Source organism: Sardina pilchardus, chromosome 20, assembly GCF_963854185.1.
Source record: "Sardina pilchardus chromosome 20, fSarPil1.1, whole genome shotgun sequence".
Lineage (NCBI taxonomy): Eukaryota > Metazoa > Chordata > Actinopteri > Clupeiformes > Clupeidae > Sardina > Sardina pilchardus.
Genome location: NC_085013.1, coordinates 23,122,007 through 23,140,777, shown reverse-complemented (window position 1 = coordinate 23,140,777; position 18,771 = coordinate 23,122,007). Strand labels below are relative to the sequence as shown.

The window sequence follows — 18,771 nt, the reverse complement described above, 5'->3', positions numbered from 1 at the left end:
AGAGAGTAGAACGAGAACAAATGAAGTGATATAAGAAAGATATTTGACGGGAATCCAGATTCTTGCCGCGTTACGTTTGACGTTACGAGTGATTTCCATTGTGTGTGAAGTCCTGTAGACTAGAGTAATGTATGTGGCAGGTGCCGGCCTTGTGAATCATCCTGTGGGTTCAGTCATGGTTCATGGTTCCTCTCTAAAGCCGCATACTCTTTGAGTTATTTTACTGTACGTCTCGAGCCTCGTGGCGTGATATCATTTATCTGCGGAAAAGAACTCAAACGCACACCTTGGGTCGGTGAAGACTCATGGGAGCTGGACTGACCTGCATCGGAGAGGCTTTTCGTTCTCCAGAAACTGCCGGGCGGCTTTTTTTTGTTGCCAGATCCGTGTCCTCCTCCCGGGGCGGACGGCCTTGATGGCGAGCGTCGGATTTCACGTCGCCTGGGCGCGTTTTTTTGCGAGTCTGATTTCGCTGTCAGCGTCACGTCACGTCACGGGATGGAAAGCATCCGCCGTCGTCTCCCGCTGAGCGAAACCATCTGCCGTGTGCGGACGCGGACGGCTCTCGAGATGCGATGGAGCGCGTGCGGTCGGTCGGTCGGTCGGAGCGCCGCTCGCACACGGAGCCAAGTGCGTTTGATCAGCGGCCAAGTCGTCCCGTCACGCTGGCTGCCGCGGCCTTGGGGCCCGTACTGTAGGTGGAAACCGATGGGGAGTCTGGTTCAGGTCAGCTGCACTCCGCTGCTAACGCGCTCTCACAACCTTCACTCTCCTGCACCTGAATGCCCGTTGTACTGTAAAACGCCTGCCAACCCTTTATGGCGTGTTGCTCAAAGAAGCCTTTTCCATCCCCTATACCATGGTCTGTGTGTGTGTGTGTGAGTGTGAGAGAGTGTGTGTTAGTGTGTGTGTGTGTGTGTGTGTGTGTGTGAGAGTGAGTGCGTGTGTGTGTATGTGTGTCTGGTGTGTGTGTGTGTGTGTGAGAGTGAGTGCGTGTGTGTGTATGTGTGTCTGGTGTGTGTGTTTATGTGTGCGTGTGTGTGTGTGTGTGTGTGTGTGTGTGTGTGTGTGTATGTGTGTCTGGTGTGTGTGTGTCGTGTGTGAGAGTGAGTGCGTGCGTGCGTTCGTGCGTGCGTGTGTGTGTGTGTGTGTGTGTGTGTGTGTGCGAGGCCTCTTTTTGTCTTGTTTAATACTGCCCACTCTAACACATAAATCGGCTCATCTACTCCTTAGGAATGTCCTATTTTGATCTCGTGCTTGGCTTCATGCATGTCAGAAAGACACAGTGAGACCCCTAAAACCTCAGGATCTTCCATGAGAACACATGCTTGTCGCTTCCAGCGGCCTCTACTTCAAAGACGCTACCTCCAGGTCTCTTTTCCCAAATGTTTAGGAATGCTCATCAAGAACTGTGTTGTTTATCTTACGTAAGTCCAGGCCAACGTCGTAAATAACTTCTACGGCTCTCTCTCTCTCTGTGTGTGTTTTAAACACAATGGCAAGAGGGCCTGCGTGTCCTTGGCCCGTAAGGGTGGAACGTTTAGACAACAGGGCTTTTTATTGGCCCACCTAATCACATTGTCAAGCGCGATTGTAACCTTTATGTGCTCAGTGGCACTTAGCAAACGCTGGACGTTTATCTCTGCCGAGAGGTGTTGACTTCCACGGCTCGGGTGTGTGGGGGACACATGTCGTAGGTGCTAAGGTGTGTTAACCCCCACAACACCCCTCCCCACACCCCCCCGAACTCTAGGCAGAATGATGGATGAGTTCTGTGTGTGTTCACTGACAGACTTCCGAGAGGAGCCTGCATGTGTACACACACACACACACACACACACGCACTCACTTTCTCTCACACACACACACACACACACACACACACACACACACACACGCACTCTCACACACACACACACACACACACACACACACACACACACACACACACACACACACACACACACACACACACACTGCCTGCATGTGTATTGTCCGAGCCTCTTACAGGAAAAAATGGGTGATGGAGGCGGATGGGAAGTGACAGGCCTCTGGAGAAGGTGCAGGATTTCTCCACATCAAAGGAAGACGGAAATATCTGGCCGTGACGCTGGTTTTCCTGCGCCGCACGCTTTCTCTGTCTCTCTCGACGGTGAATCAGTGTTTCCCCTGGTGGAAAAGCGTGGAGTTCCGCAGGGTTCCCGGAGAGCGAGTGTGTGAGCGGCGTGTGAGTCAGGCTTTTAATCGCCAGCGGTGGCCCCGCTTGGGAGATGGTGCCACACACACACACACACACACACGTTCAGTCGCACACCCAGGATGACAGCAGATGCTTTGGAGGAACACCAGAGGAATACTAGAGTGGAGGGAGTGATGCGTGACTCATTCAAAACCAAGAATCAAACGTGCCTGGAAGAGCTGTGTGTGTGTGTGTGTGTGTGTGTGTGAGAGAGAGAGAGAGCATAGTTTGGGTGTGAGTTTGCCTGGGTGGACATAGTGATGGTGTTCACCTCAACATCCATGCTTATGGGTTTGTGAGTGTGCACATGCCTATGTTTGTGTGTGTGTGTGTGTGTATATGTGTGTGTGTGTGTGTGTGTGAGAGTGTGCACATGCCTGTGTGTGTGCGCGTGTATGTATGTGTGCATGAGTGTGTGCGTATATGTGTGTGTGTGTGTGTGTGTGTGTGTGTGTGTGTGTGTGTGGAGCAGGATTGTGTGTGTGACCTGGTGACTGGCCGTGTCTCTCTGAAGCCCCTCTGAGCTCTGCCACACGGGTGTTTGTGCCACCCCTCACCCCTCACCCCTCACCCCACCCCCAGATGTAGAGGAAGTGAGGAGGAACTGTGCCTTTGAGAAGGGGAAGCAGCCCCCACATCTGGAAGCTCTTTCGGGCCCGCAACCCCCCACCCCCCCACGCACGCACACACACACGCATACACACATCCACACACACACTCCTCGCCCCCCAGAACCCTTCAGCCTTCAGGGGTCTGGAAGGAGTTAGGGCTCCGCATTGTGAAACTAGCTGTTGAAAGGGTACCCCAGAAAGATTTACTTTTGAGGGGCCACCTCCCCCTCCCCTCCAGCACCCCTGACCCACCCCACCCCCCGATAGGCGCACCCCCAAACCCCTCCCCACCCCCCCGGGAGGGCCTCCGTGCCGACTGAAGAGCTTGAAGACGGGCAGTCTGAGTGGTCGCTCCCTAAGCCCCCTCACCCCACCCCACCGTCCCCCTTTAAACTTTATTGCTTTCAGATGCAGCGCTTTTATACAGTTGTTCTGCCGAGCATGAATTTATGTAGCTGATGGGGGACTCCTTGAGGCTGAGCTGCCACTCATTAAGGACCCCCCCCCCCACCCCAACACACACACACACACACACATACACACACACACACACACACACACACACCCTGCACCCCCGGCAGCCCTGTCCACCGCATACTGGACCCCCAGTCGGAATTGCGGAGGGATACTCCTCACTCAGGTCACGCACACACACACACACACACACACACACACACACACACACCCCTGTCCAGCCTGTGGCCAACTCCACCACAGACAAGTCAGACGAGTCCACCAATGTCTGTCTTCGCTTGGGGCGCTGTGATTTAAGAGGAACTTGATGCCATCTCTTTTTTTAAATGACCACTCGCCACTGTTTTGAGCGTCAGCGTGTTCTCTGCTAGCGGGCCGAGGAGAGATGCACTGTGGAAATGTTGTGGTTCATTGTTTGCTCTCATTTAAGCCGGGCAAACACGGTACGAATTTTGGTCCAACAAACTTTCGTCCAGTTGTGTTGGAGCGATTTGGTTGGATTTCTGCCATTTTTCAAACAATTGAAATGCACAGTGTGAGTTACGACTGTCGTAAGCGACTGGAAAAACAAAAACACGTCTGCCCAGCACAATAAGTTTTTTTTTCTCTCAATCAAATATGACAACTCAAACAATACATTTATGTTGTCTCATGCTCTGCAGGGATGTCTGTTGAACAGTCAGCTCCAAAAGTGGCCCAAGACTTGTGGCATTTGTGATCAAATTACTGTACAGCAATTAGGGCTGTTCGATTTTGCCTAAAAATAAAATCTCGATTTTCTTTTCTCAAAATCCGATTTTCGATTACGATTACGATTATTTTTGAAATGACAAAAGGCAAGAATTTGTTTGAAATATGCTGTTTTTTATTGAACATTTTGCAAATAATTTCCCCATTGGGATTTAAGTGCAAATCTTGCTCTTGTTAAACCATATGAATGATTAATAATTCATTTTAAATGATTGATATTAAGAAACTTTTTTGAACTTTTGTCGCAAAATTCAACACTTGCAAACAGAAGTACCGTTATTACCCTAGTTAAAGTGAAAAATCGATTTTTACGATTTCACATTAGATTACGATTTAAAATAATAATCTCGATTACGATTAAAAATCGATTAATTGCACAGCCCTAACAGCAATAAGCACGGTGTCATCACGCGTGTTCCTGGCCACTTATTAATGTAGTCAGAGTGATCGGGGCTCACGAAGGGAATGAGGGCGTTTACCCCTGGAGTTAGAGGTGTGAAACGGGCAAGATCGGAGAGTGTGTTTCTGTGTGCGACAGAGAAAGAGTGTGTGTGAGTGGGAATGAGTGTGTATACTATATGTGTATGGGTTTGTGTGTGTGTGGGAATGAGTGTGTATATGTGCATGGGTAGGTGTGTCTGTGTGTGTGTGTGTGTGTGTGTGTGTGTGTGTGTGTGTGTGTGTGTGTGTGTGATGTGTCTGTGTGTAATGTGTGTGTGTGTGTGAATGGAACGGTGGTGAAAGTGGACCGGCGTGCTTCAGTGAAACAGGATGCTGGAGGCTTCTACAAAATGGCCAGTGATGGCTAAGCCACAGAGAGGGTGACCGGGCCGTGACTCCATGAGACGGCTTTATCTGTCAGTAGCCAATTCACATGAGCCAGGGGAAGGGGTGTGTGTGTGTGCGTGTGTGTGTGTGTGTGTGTGTGTGTGTGTGTTGGGGGGGTGACCATGGGAAGAGTCCAATTTCACAGCCAGTCAAGTCTCCTTTCACGAGAGCTTGTCAGGTGTGACGACACACATATACACATACCCACACACATACACACACACACACACACACACACACACACACACACACACACACACACACACACACACGTGTGCTCACATCTGTAGCATGATAGCCATATTGCGTCATACGGTACGTCTCAGCCGCCCTGCTTGTGTTATGTTCTAGTGATTTCCTGCTTTTCTTCACTGCTCCTCTTGGGTGAAATGAAGGTCTTGCTTGTGGGGGCTAGAAGATGGTTGACTGTTGCCTCTGAAAATATTTGGACATAAAAGCCCTAATTGGAGTTACGCTGTCCACAAGCCCATGGAACGTGAACAGGCTTACCAGCATCCGGGTGCCCTTCACCTACCATTATGCTGTCTGCACGTGTGTGTGTGTGTGTGTAGACCACTTTGTTATTCTTTAGGCGGGTGAGTGTGTGTGTGTGTGTGTGTGCGTGTGTGTGTGTTGTGTGTGAGTAGACCACTTTGTTATTCTTTAGGTGAGTGTGTGTGTGTGTAGACCATTTTATTATTGTTTAGGTGTGTGTGTGTAGACCATTTTGTTACTGTTTAGGTGTGTGTGTGTGTGTGTGTGTGTGTGTGTGTGTGTGTGTGTGTGTGTGTGTTCATGGTCCTCTGTGGGCCATGGCGTCCCCTGTCTTTGTGTCTGAGCCACACGAGGGTGAGAAATTGTCCAGGAAGAGGAAATTCCTCCCCTGCCGATCTCCAGCATGCGCGGAATGTTTGACCAGTGAGAGAGAGGGAGAGAGAGAGCGATGCAACTCACAGCCAAGCTGGCCGCTGGTGCCGAGTCCAGCCAAGACTGCTCCTCCGGGCGACCCCCCCGTCCCCCCGCCCCCCCCCCCCCCCCCCCCCCCCCCACACACACACACACACACCAGTGATGCGCGGGTACGTGTCTGAATGACCTGCCCCGCCCCGCCGTTTACAACTAACCCGACCGCAACTCGGACCGCAAAATATAATTATTGAAATACTGGACCCGACCCGCTTCCCGACCCGCTAATTGTAAAAAGTAGCCTAGTCTAACTTAGTCGTAGCGTCATTGAGCTACGCAAAACTGGTATCTCATATGTAAAACAATAATATATATTGCCTAATTATATATAGCCTAGCCTATAATTGCTCAGAACTTGGGAAACATGCATTTAGTCTACCCTTTTTTGTTCCGTGTCAGCATTCATCCAAAAATTAGGCTAGCCTATTTGACTCAACATTGAACAACTAGCCTAAGGATTTTCCTATACAAATTCTGTTTCAGCCGTTCCTCACATGAATGCCTTGAAGCTCTCCCAAGCATGACATGCAGGCATAGAATATTATTAAGAAACTCTTTATTAACGTCTTCATCAATGGACCAAAACAAAAACCATAACCCATAGAGCCCGATTGAGTGAGTCATTGCTCCGCGATTAAATTGCAGCGAGATGAAACCTTTATTGCACGAAAGAGCAGACGTGGGGCTTTCCAACGAGCCACTTTATAAGTTGTGCAAGGACGCACATTGCATGCTCATATTGTAGGCTATGCCTTGATGACATTAAATTAAGAAGTATTTCCTGATTTGGGAAACGTTTAGTTTATTTTTCTTTCCATAATACCATTCGATCTTGCTGCAAATGATCAGACTTGAGAAGCACGCATTGCATCGACAACTTCGCTGCTCAGTAGCCGAATTTTCTGTGGAGGAGGCCAGCAGTTAGAGAAAAAAGCTGCAGATCATAGACAGAGAAAGCATATGCTATGACAACAGAACACAACTGCATGTCAAGTGTAGCCGAGGGTCTGTCTACGCAGAAACAACAAGTGCATTTCTACATGTTCGTGACAAAATGTGGGGGATAGACTTGCGTTTCAGTGGTAATGCTGCAAATTATGTCTTTCTCTTCTAAAGACAATTATGTACGATATAAATGACAAAAAATTAACGGCATATTTTTTTTTTACCGACCCGACCAAACATGACCCGAATATCATTAAAAATATTTTTTCTTGACCCATAACCGCGGGTGACCGCGGGTGACCGCGGTCGCCCGTTCGATTTGGATCAGCCCGCGCATCACTGACACACACACACACAGCCCTCTCCTTCCCCTGTGGGCCACGGGGGGAATTCTCTGGGAATCACAACAGAACCAGACATCCGCCTGCCTGCCTGCCTGCCTGCCTGCCTGCCTGTCTCTGACGGACTCCGGGTTGGCTGCGCCACGCCGCGGGACTCTGTGATCACTGATCCGCCGCTCGGGGAGGAAGTGAGGAGCTGGAGCCTCTTTTTCTCTCTATCTCTCTCTGTCTCTCTCTCTCTCAATCTCTCTCTCTCTCTCTGTCACTCTCTTTATATCTCTCTTTCTCTCTCTGTCTCTCTCTCTTTCTGTCTTTCTCTTTCTCTCCCTCTCTCCCTGTCGGGTGTTTTTCCCATCGCGCCTGCAGCATACCTCTCATATTTGTGCAGCTTGGCCACTATCAGTGGAGAATCGGAGGCTCTCTCCTCTCTCTTTCTCTCTCTCTCTCTCTCTCTCTCTGTGTGTGTGTGTGTGTGTGTGTGTGTGTGTGTGTGTGTGTGTGTGTGTGTGTGTGTGTGTGTGTGTGTGTGTGTGTGTGTGTGTGTGTGTGTGTGTGTGTGTGTGTGTGTGTGTGTGTGTGTGTCTGCACACTGCCCGCTGCACTATACCTGCCAAAGCCTCTCTTTGTTTGGAGAGGCGATTGGGATCTGAATAGACATGGGGGCCGTGCTCAGATAGAGCCCTGGGTGTGATAAAGCTGCCTGCTGGACACGGGAAATGTAAACATCTGATTCACCTCGCCGCCTCTCCAAGGTTACGCAGGCCAGGGAGATCACACTCAAAGACCGCTCACAAACCCGCCTCGCCAAGGTTACGCAGGCCACGGAGATCACACTCAAAGACCGCTCACAAACCCGCCCTCTCTGCAGCTTCTCTCTCTCTCTCTCTCTCTCTCTCTCTCTCTCTCTCTCTCTCTCTCTCTCTCTCTCTCTCTCTCTCTCTCTCTCGGTGTAATGAGAGGGGTCGACCATGCTGATTAAGATTGTGGTCCCGAGTGGTTTGGTGACCCTTTAACTCCGCTTTGGGTTTGTTATTAACCGTTAGTGGTTATCTCTGGATTGATAATGGCGATTGTTCTTTTGCTCGACAAGCAAAAGTGGACGACCTTTTAACAAGATGAGGTCTTGAGCTCTGTTCTTTGGTTCTGTTTGTCTTTCTGTTCTCTCTTTCTCCACCCTTCTCTCTTTTCACTCACTTGTTCTTTGTGTCTCTCCATCCACCCCCCCCCCCCCCCACACACACACACACACACACACACACACACATCTCCTCCAGGCCGTGAGCGAGTGAAGCAGCTGGCGGAGAACACAGCCTACTTCCGGCGGAGACTGCTGGAGTTGGGCTTCATCACCTACGGCAACAGCGACTCACCTGTGGTTCCCATGATGCTCTACATGCCGGCCAAGATTGGGTGAGTGGAGCCAGGATGGCACACTGCACTACACGGCACTGCACTACACTACACTGCACTGCACTGCACTGCACTGCACTGCACTACACTGCACTGCACTACACTACACTACACTGCACTGCACTACACTACACTACACTGCACTGCACTACACTACACTGCACTGCACTACACTACACTGCACTACACTACACTGCACTGCACTACACTACACTGCACTACACTACAGTACACTGCACTGCACTACACTACACTACACTACACTGCACTGCACTACACTGCACTGCACTACACTACACTACACTACACTGCACTGCACTACACTGCACTGCACTACACTACACTGCACTGCACTACACTGCACTGCACTACACTACAGTACACTGCACTGCACTACACTACACTGCACTGCACTGCACTGCACTGCACTGCACTGCACTGCACTACACTGCACTGCACTGCACTGCACTGCACTACACTACACTACACTACACTGCACTGCACTGCACCGCACCACACCACACCACACTACACTACACGGCACTGCACTACACGGCACTGCACTACACTACACTACACTGCACTGCACTGCACCGCACCGCACCACACCACACCACACCACACCACACCACACCACACTACACTACACTACACTACACGGCACTGCACTACACGGCACTGCACTACACTACACTACACTACACTGCACTGCACCGCACCGCACCACACCACACCACACTACACTACACTACACTACACTACACTACACTGCACTGCACTGCACTGCACCGCACCGCACCGCACCACACTACACTACACTACACTACACTACACTACACTACATTGCACTGCACTGCACTGCACTGCACTACACTACACCACACAACACCACAACATCACATACTCATGAAAAGGCAGACTGACCGATTGAGGAGTTTTTGTAAAATATACACGCTAAAACTAAAAGCGAAAGCGAAACCAGCGAAACCTGCATAGTTTCCCTTTAAGTTCGACATGCCCCCACTGGTAATAGTAAGTTCTACATGCCCCCACTGATAATAATAGGTTCTACATGCTCCCACTGATAATAAGCACAATATTGAAATGGAAGTTTTCAATTAGCTTCTAGCTCTGTGGTAGAACCAACTGAAAGGCCATTAACAGTGGTCAGTATTGTGTTTGATTACAGTGCATGAAAATGCACTGTACTGTTCTTCCAAGGCTTCTTCTTCTTCTTATTATTATTCCGCTGATCAAATTCATTTTTTCTATTCAGCTTGAACCGTTTAACTTAGAAACTTCATTCAAACGTCGCAACGTAGGTCTTAAATAGGGGAAGGCTGCTAAGTATTTTTCAACTTTGTAACTTTTATACTTTTTAAACTATAAATTAAAAACTATTACAAATTTCCCCATAGACTTAACATTGGCCTCTATGACATCACAATCGGATCATTAAGCAATTAGAATCTTATGCCAGGTGGCCAGCCCCACCTGCAGCAGCTCTCTCTCTCTCTCAGGCTACATACACTGGCTCTCTTAAGACTAGACAGTTAAATTGATTACACCTGTATCTGTATCCACTACTCTCAGTAGAGAGCTGTGTCTCTCCAGTCTACAAGAATATAAGGCACATTCCATCCAACTTTCTATCCATTCATCTTCTTCAGACCATTCACTCATCCACCCATTAAACTGTCTATCAACATCTATTAAACAATCTGCCTATCAACATCCATTAAACTCTCTGTCTATCAACATTAATTAGACTATCTACATTCAACTTTTAAATGATTTACTCTGTCTCAGGCTTTAAGCACACTCTCTCTTAAGACTAGCCAGTTAAATTGATTACACCTGTATCAACTACTCTCAGAGAGCTGTATCAGTGTCTCTCTTAACAAGAATATAAGGCACATTCCATCCAACCTTCTATCCATTCATCTTCTTCAGACCATTCACTCATCCACCCATTAAACTGTCAATCAATATCTATTAAACAATCTGCCTATCAACATCCATTAAACATTCTGTCTATCAACATTAATTAGACTATCTACATACAACTTTCAAAGTATTTACTGTGGGTGCCTCTCAAGCAGCGTTTATATGTCCTACCTCGCTCCTCGATCCTCAATGATCTACATAAAGAAAGATAGAAGAAGGGCTAGACTATCCCATTGTTGCCGCTCCATCATTCTTTATGTAGATCAGTGAGGATCGAGGAGCGAGAGAGGACGCGTAAACGCTATATGAGAGGCACCTTCTGTCTCAGGCTTTAAGCATACAATCTCATTTAGACTACAGATTCTGTTTCACTACTTCCTCTGTCCACAACTGTTTCAAAATAAAGGTCCTCACTGCAATAATACACTATTAAATCATTTAACCATTGTAACTACTCAACTATTTAACTGTTCAACCATTCCAACTGTCAGTTATCAACTATGCCTCCAGTCAACTACACGAAACCTCCATGTACCTAGCAATCAACATACCAACCATTAAAATTAAGCGTTTATGACCGTTTCCATAGCAACCAACATGATTATGCTGCAGTAACCTCTTGCTTCCTGATAGTGGCCACCATGGATACCCTAGCAACAACTGTTTCAAAATAAAAGTCCTCACTAGCAAGTTAGCTAGTTAGCATGGTTAGCATAGTTAACATTGTTAGCATAGTTAGCATTATTAGCATAACTGCAAAAAACATCTAACTAAGTTAGCTAATCAACCTGGTTAGCATTGTTAGCAATTTTAGCATTGTTAGCATTTTTAGCATTATTGCTAGAAATCATCAGTCAAGTTAGCTAATCAACCTGGTTAGCATTGTTAGTTTAAGTTAGCATTGTTACCATAGTTAGCATTGCTAGCATAGTTAGCATTTTTAGCATAACTGCTAGAAATCATTAGCTAAGTTAGCTAATCAACCTGGTTAACACTGTGAGCATAGTTAGCATAGTTAACCTTTTTACCATTACTGCATGAAATCAGTAGCTAAGTTAACCAATCAACCTGGTTATCATTGTTACCATAGTTAACATTTTAACATGAATAGAAATCAGCAAATCAAAATGTTTCAGCTTTAAACTGTCTACCTTCACACTATCAACTCTCTGTAAACTATGCAACCACCATATTTACCCTAGCTACACCTTGGTAACCATATCTACATTATCTATCTATTTTTGCATTTCATGCACTGGTAATTCCTTGGAATTGCATTTCTAGTTGGTGTCTGATATCTCTGCTTCTCCTGTGCGTTCCTTAGGGCCTTTGGTCGGGAGATGCTGAAGAGGAACATCGGCGTGGTGGTCGTAGGCTTCCCCGCCACCCCAATCATCGAGTCCAGAGCTCGCTTCTGCATATCCGCCGCCCACACCAAAGCAATGCTGGACCTGGTGAGTCGTCGCAATGGTTCTGGAAAGTTGGCTGTCAGCGCATTTCTGTCTAGCCTGTCTGGCTATTAGCGATCTCTCTGTTTGTTGTCTTTGGACGCAAACCTATCAAGTATTCCCTCAACACAAGAGGAAGAGCTCCTCGGGCTGGCTCCAGTTAGTCCAGCACTTTAATGCTTTGTTTTGAGGACCAAACCAGACACTTTCACCCCCCAATATCCCCCAAAAAATAAAACTTCAAAATAATATGGCCTCTTTTATCTGAGTTCCAAACTGAGTCTGCCCACTGATTGCGGTTTAAGTGTGTGAGTGGACATGAGTGAGTGTCTGCGTGAATGTGCGTGTGTGTCTGTGTTTGTGTGTGTGTGTGTGTGTGTGTGCCTGTGTCTGTGTCTGTGTGTGTGTGTATGTGTGTGTGTGTATGCGTGTGTCTGTGTGTGTGTGTGTGTGTGTGTGTGTGTGTACGTATGTGTGTGCGTATGTGTGTCTGTGTTTGTGTGTGTGCATGTGTGTGTGTGTGTGTGTGTGTCTGCGTTTGTGTGTGTGTGTGTGTGCGTGTGTAGTAAGCGACAGAGGAATGTGCTCGGGCACCTCTTCTCTGCAGCCTCCTGCAGCATGCGGTAATTTAGTGAGCAGAGGCCCACGCTGCTGCTCTCGGGCCGGCCCAGGAGTTTTCGTAACCACGGCTACCGCTGGGCGCTGGCAGCAGATCAAAGAGCATCCTAATCTGACTCCCCAAGGACACTCAATTTAACTACTCTGAAAAGTACACAGTCCCCTCTCCTCACCACCTCCCAGTTCACACTCACACACACACACACACACACACACGCACATGCCCCCTGCCTCCTCCTTTTCACAAAGAATAGCATCTCAACAGAGTCTGCTTTGATGTGAGCCAGTATAACCTGTCGCCACGCACCCCCCCCCCCCCTTCCCGAACCCCTGAGCCGTTGTAGAATATATTTCCCTGCATTCCGTTGTTCGTTAGAGAGCTGCGTGGTTTATGTGGCAGTCTTGGATGGAGAGAGAGAGGGGAGGAGAGCCAGAGGAGAATTAAAGCATCAGAATACATCACCTCAAAGCTCAGTGTGACGCTAGTCAACGTCTCCCGGCTGCTCATTTCAAACACACTTGGACATTTCCGTGTGTGTGTGTTTGGTATGTGTTTGTTTCTGTTTCAGCAGACTGTGTAGATTTCACTCTTCACATTTTCACATTTGTCTCGTTATGTTTTCTCCAAACATGTTTTCTTTGTAGCTCAGAGGGATTTGGTGAGAACACTGAGAGATTTGCCTCCCTGGTCACTGTGTAGCGTCCCATAGACAGCAGTCTTCTAGAATGCTCTAGAATGCTCTAGAGAGCTCTAGAATTTCCTCACCGATAGATCAATGTGTACTGTATGCTCAGAGGAATCACGATACAAATTGGCCACGTTGCTCTGATATTTAGCACCCTCATATGTTGGTGGTTTTCTACCCTGCTGTGTGATTGAAGTGGTGCTCCTTTAATCCTGTTGTGTGGTGCTACAGTAGGGGTCTCTCTGAAGATCCTTTTGTCAGCCCCTGTAGTGGAAACCACCAAAGTAGCAGCAGCTCAGAGTTGATCTGGGAAGAAGTGGAATTGCATATGACATCTGTGTGTGTGTGTGTGTGTGTGTGTGTGTGTGTGTGTGTGTGTGTGTATGTGTGTGTGTGTGTGTGTGTGTGTGTGTGTTTCCAGGCCCTGGAGAAAATCAGTGAAGTGGGGGACTTGCTCCAGCTGAAGTATTCGCGGCACAGAACACGGCCAGCCGTGGAGCGGCCCTTCATCGAGACCACATACGAGGAGAGCGAGGACTGATCAAATCAATAGTTTGATTGATCGATCGGTTGATTGATCGAGCACCTCTCCGGCCTCAGACCAAACCTGCACTGCGCCCTCATCCCGAGCTCTCTCCGGAGAGGAGAGAGTTACTGAACCACTCAATAAATGTAATTTCTTTTCTTTTTCCCGGTCCTCCTTACTCCTAACCTGCACACAGATTCTACCGATGACCCTACTGAGGTCTGGGGATGGTGAACAGTGGTCTGTCATGTTTGTATGTTTGTTTGTTTGTTTGTTTGTTTGTTTGTGTGTTTATCATCTATCTCTCTCTCTGTTCACCATTTTAACATGCATTTACTTTTTTACCTGTAAGCAAGGAATTTAATGTTGGGACTGTCTGCATCTTATGGCTTCTGTGTGCCTGTGTGTGTGTGTGTGTGTGTGTGAGAGAGAGAGAGTTTGAGTGTGAGACAGAGTGAGAGTGTAGGCAGACTACCAGGACACCATTTCTGTGCTTAGAGAAGGAAAAACAAACTCTCGTTGGTCACTGCCTTCTGGTTTGCCTCATACACCCCCCCCCCCCTCTCTCTCTCTCTCTCCTCGTTCACCGGTCTTTCCTCAAACCCATCTCTGTGCACTGAAAACACCATTGGATTAAGTGGGAACAGACCGGAGAACATAGTACTGGAGAGCCCCAGGGATCTGGTCTCTGAGGACCACCCCAGCCCCCCCCCTCCCTTCACCACCAGCACCTTGCCCCCCCCCCCCCCCCCCCCCTCCATTGCTGTGGCGATCCCCTCCCTTAAATCACTCCCTGAGATCCCCCTTCTCTCCTCTCGGGATTTGGCCCTGTTGTTTTTCTTTCCACAGCCTTTGCATAACAACCAGGAATCAGTGTCTTACTTGAACCTCAATATGGTTTCTCTGACTAGTGATCTATTTATTTTTGTACAGTGATAGAAATCACTGCGGGGCGGCGCTGGTAATGTCTTTGGCCAATCCGTGCACAGCGCTGGTGATGTCTTAGGCCAATCCGTGCAAAGCTCTGCGCTTCTGTCAGATTTTCAACTCGAAGGAGATTCATGAACTTTTGTGCAGGGACAAGACCTTCTGTTCATTCCCAGATTTTATTATTATTATTATTATTATGCCGTTACTTTTCATTATAATTGTCTTAAAATAGGTCTTGGTTGATGTTCACTGTTGAATACTAAGCTTAATTGCGCACGAGCAGTCTCTTGAGTTTTATCTTAGGATAATCTGTTGTCTATCTCCTTTTTTAACCTTTATTGTGTATATTTTCATTTGGTTTATAGCTTTTGGTTTTTATATATATATAGCTTTGACCAGTGATAGTATAGACTGCCCCCAAGGCCACCTCCAGACTATCTCTCCGAAGTCTCTGGTCTGGTGAGGAACACGTGCCACCACTGTCTGTGTCAAGATGGCAGGGATCTCCGAAAAAAACAAATCGCCTCCTGTGTTTAGATCTGTCCAGTTTGTGTGGTTTTGTCTCTGATGTACAGATTTATTTATTGTTTTATCTCTTTTTTTTTATGTCTTATTTGGGGAGTAAAAAAAAGTACATTGTTTCTCTAAGGCAGCTCCAGAATGTCCTCAACAATGCACGTTTACACTGCACGCTCGTCAGTGCCAGTACTACTGATGAGTATTCCTCGTTAGAAGAGAGAAAAAACAACAACAACAACAACAACAACCCTTTGTAATCCTCAACAAGCGCATGTATGACGTACTCACTGAGGCTGCTAGTTTACGATGAAAACAAACAAACAAAAAAAAACGGTGCTGATCTGTACTTGATACACTATGTTTCGTGGCTTTAGTGGCTTGTCTGTCTGAACGTCATCCATTCCAGATTGTGTTTGAGATATCCAACTTGGGAAAAATAATACCCCTAACCCCTTTGACCAAAACATAAAAAAAAAGGATGAATGTTGATTGTCAAATGTCAGATGTGTTTCTTTCTTTTTTGGAGTTGTATTTTCATTTCTATCTATTTAGTTTTGATAAGAGAAGTTATCAAAACATTCACCAGGCAAGGACAAGGATTTTTACTTGCCAATAAGTATGCATTGGTCAGATCAGTAGTTTAAGGGGAAAGCTTTCCAGCTTGGTAAACACGTGTGCAAGCTTTTCAGCTTGGTAGACGTGTGTATGTATTGAAAAAGGACATCTAATCATGTTTGACTGGACCTGGAAGAAGACATGGATAACCATATTTAGTCTTATGTTTTATTAAAGTGATGTCTATTATTTTTCTCTCCCTTTTGACCTGAATAACACTTGGTTCTGTCCATTTATGTTATGGGAATTTCTGGTCTGCATAAAAGCAGTGGTGTCATAGCCAGACAGCTTTATCAATACATGTGCTGTAACACATAACATGGGTTTGCTACCAGTAGTAACAATGGTAGACCTACTTTCTCGATCAAAGTGCACTGTTCCCTAGATATCAGCACTGTTCACTCCTTCCAGGACATTAAAATATGACTAAAACATCATCTTTACTGATTATTTGACTTTGTCACTATTTTGCAGTGGTTATAAGACATGCATGCTCCTTCCTCAGGGCTAGCTGCTAAAACCAAGGCATAGCAGTTATTGTCAGCAAATTTCTCTCTGCTTAGTATATTTGACAGAAAGTCATATTAGAGGGAGACAAATTTAACCATTATATTATAGACTTATGCGCCTGGCGAGGTCTTATACACATTGGTTTGGATATTCTCCTCTGTACTGTGGTCCTAACGACAACCTTCGTCGTCAGTCCAATCATTCAGTCATTCATTCATTCTTTCGCCGCCAGCTTTAAACCAACCCTCGCTCACGTCACACGAACTGGGAAGATGCGATTCGATGCCCAAATCCGACCAATATATTTCTTGGAAGCCGGGACACCAGCGTAATGTGAAGAGCGTTGGAGGAAATAGTGAAGTCGGCATGTCTTAATGAGAAGCAAGTCTGTCACAACTGACACAAACTAATAGACAGCATTTTGTTTATCATTCATTATAGGATTTTTTTCCAGTGTTACCTGTATCCTGCCCTTCCGTTTCCAAATTTGTGGTGGACACAGAGGAAGCATTCGTGAACCATTCCGTACCTCTGCGACAGACCTAAGAGCCAACAAGATACTTCTTAAATTCAATGTGTTGCAGGCTGGCTATTCTTCATGTCACGAGCACATGGACTGGCATAACCGGGAACAGATCTTTTAAAAGTCCGCACAGCTACGGGCGCGTGGACCCAAAGCGCAAAGCAGAGTATGGGACCCCCTCAGCACACTTGAAACGGACAAAACACCAAATGAACTCCGCCGCATTCTGCACATTCCCGCCTTGTTTGTGGACAGTATAACGTGCCTATCTGTCGTCTTGTGAGATGTGACAGTGATTTTTACAAAATATTTTGTAATGATCTTAATCCAGCTTCTTGGAATCTTTCCCTGACTGAGTAGCTAATTAACAGTGAAAGTTTCTCCGGCGCACTTTGTGCGTCGCAACTTCAGGCTGATGATTTGAAGAAAAACTGGTGCCTGTCACTGAATTGATCTCCTGAAGCAATGCAGAGATTTCGGCAGAAAGTTGTGGGACTGTTGATAGTTCTCTTGACTCTTTCCTTTTTGACAGCGAGAGGGCTCCCCATGAAGAAGCACAGGACCGGTAGCTCCAAACCCAGGGGTGCGTCCACGGAGGTAAGCAGCATGCACTTTTAAGTATATCATATCAATTGTAGTTTGCAAGATATGATTTCTAATGGACAGTATAGGATTTTGGTTGACTTTTGCAACTCAGGGACTCTGAAGGGAAATGTGCTCTGATTCATTGTAAGTGTGATTCCAGGTGAAATAGCCTTTCGTGACAAGTGTGATTCCTAGTGTCGGTGATATCTAATATCGAAGTGTGTCAATATTTTGTGTCAAATCAGTGTTTAGTGATTGATATTTCGACATTCAGTTACATTATTTGATCGAGGCAGAGGCACTATGACTGTCGAGAAAAGTAGACCTATTTAAAGACAACTTATTTATATTATTTTTATTTTTAGTCATGGGGTCACTTGCAGTTATGCGTTCTTTTCTATAATGTGTATTTGTTTATGGTTGATCGATAACTACAAACAAAACTCATATGGCAGTAACCCATTTCGGAATATGTAACACAGTAGCCTGCGGATAGAATTTGCGCGGCTACCCGTCTGGTAACGGTTATAACACAGTATTAATTAGGTCATGACTTCTGGGCATATTGCTTAGGCTACAACTCAGTCACTGCTATAGCTGGGGGGTTTTACGGCGTGAAGAACAGACGCAAGGCTCTGCATGCCGTGTGTCAGCCATGCCTTAATAACTCCAGCGTGTACCAGCTGAATTGCTCTTACTCCTCAGACTGATTGCCCATGTGGCCAATCAAGTGAAACCTCCAGAGTAGAGGGGGGCTGACTGACGTCCTGCAGTTTTCCTCTTGAAGTTTCAGAACAGGACCTTGTTAAGGTATCAGGCTGCACGCAGTCTAAGCAAGACTAGCGGCGCTGTCTGATAAAATATGATTGATGGGTAACAGTGGCGGAGCGGTGGGTTTCGTGTCTTAGGTGAATGTCAAGCATGCGTGGATATGAGCACTATCCATCACATGAGAGGGTTGCGTGAGTGAGTCAGTGTGTGCCTGTGTGTGTGTCTGTGTATGTGTCTGCGTGTGTGTGCGTGTACTTCTGTGGTGGTGGTGGGAGGCGTATTTATGTTTTATTTCTGCAATCCATCGCTCCTGAGTTTGAATGTCCACGGATACACCAGACAGGCTATTTGTTTGAAGTTCAGCAATAAATCACCTGAGGTCTGCCTGCTATATTGTTCCAACAGATATTTTACTAAGTGTCACCATGCAGAGAGGAAAAATGCACACCCTCCACAGGTAGAGCTTTTACTGTGTGTTTGCCCAGACGAAAGCTCTGACTTAATTTAGCTGTCATGCAGTGCATGTGCA

The 18,771-nt window shown here is 46.7% G+C and overlaps 2 protein-coding genes across 3 annotated transcripts in view; both read left to right on the top strand.

Annotated features, from left to right (window-relative positions):
• Window positions 1–16,290, top strand: part of sptlc2a (serine palmitoyltransferase, long chain base subunit 2a) — a 32,283-nt gene extending 15,993 nt beyond the window's left edge. For both annotated transcript variants that reach the window (XM_062522443.1, XM_062522444.1), the window contains exons 10-12: window positions 8,429–8,564; window positions 11,836–11,965; window positions 13,685–16,290. In XM_062522443.1, the coding sequence (XP_062378427.1) occupies window positions 8,429–8,564; window positions 11,836–11,965; window positions 13,685–13,804 (386 nt within the window). In that variant the 3' untranslated portion in view covers window positions 13,805–16,290. The remainder of the gene's footprint in view (window positions 1–8,428; window positions 8,565–11,835; window positions 11,966–13,684) is intronic.
• A 425-nt stretch (window positions 16,291–16,715) lies between these two features.
• Window positions 16,716–18,771, top strand: part of ism2a (isthmin 2a) — a 29,130-nt gene continuing 27,074 nt past the window's right edge. The window contains exon 1 of the mRNA XM_062522442.1: window positions 16,716–17,483. Within this exon, the coding sequence (XP_062378426.1) occupies window positions 17,352–17,483 (132 nt within the window). The 5' untranslated portion in view covers window positions 16,716–17,351. The remainder of the gene's footprint in view (window positions 17,484–18,771) is intronic.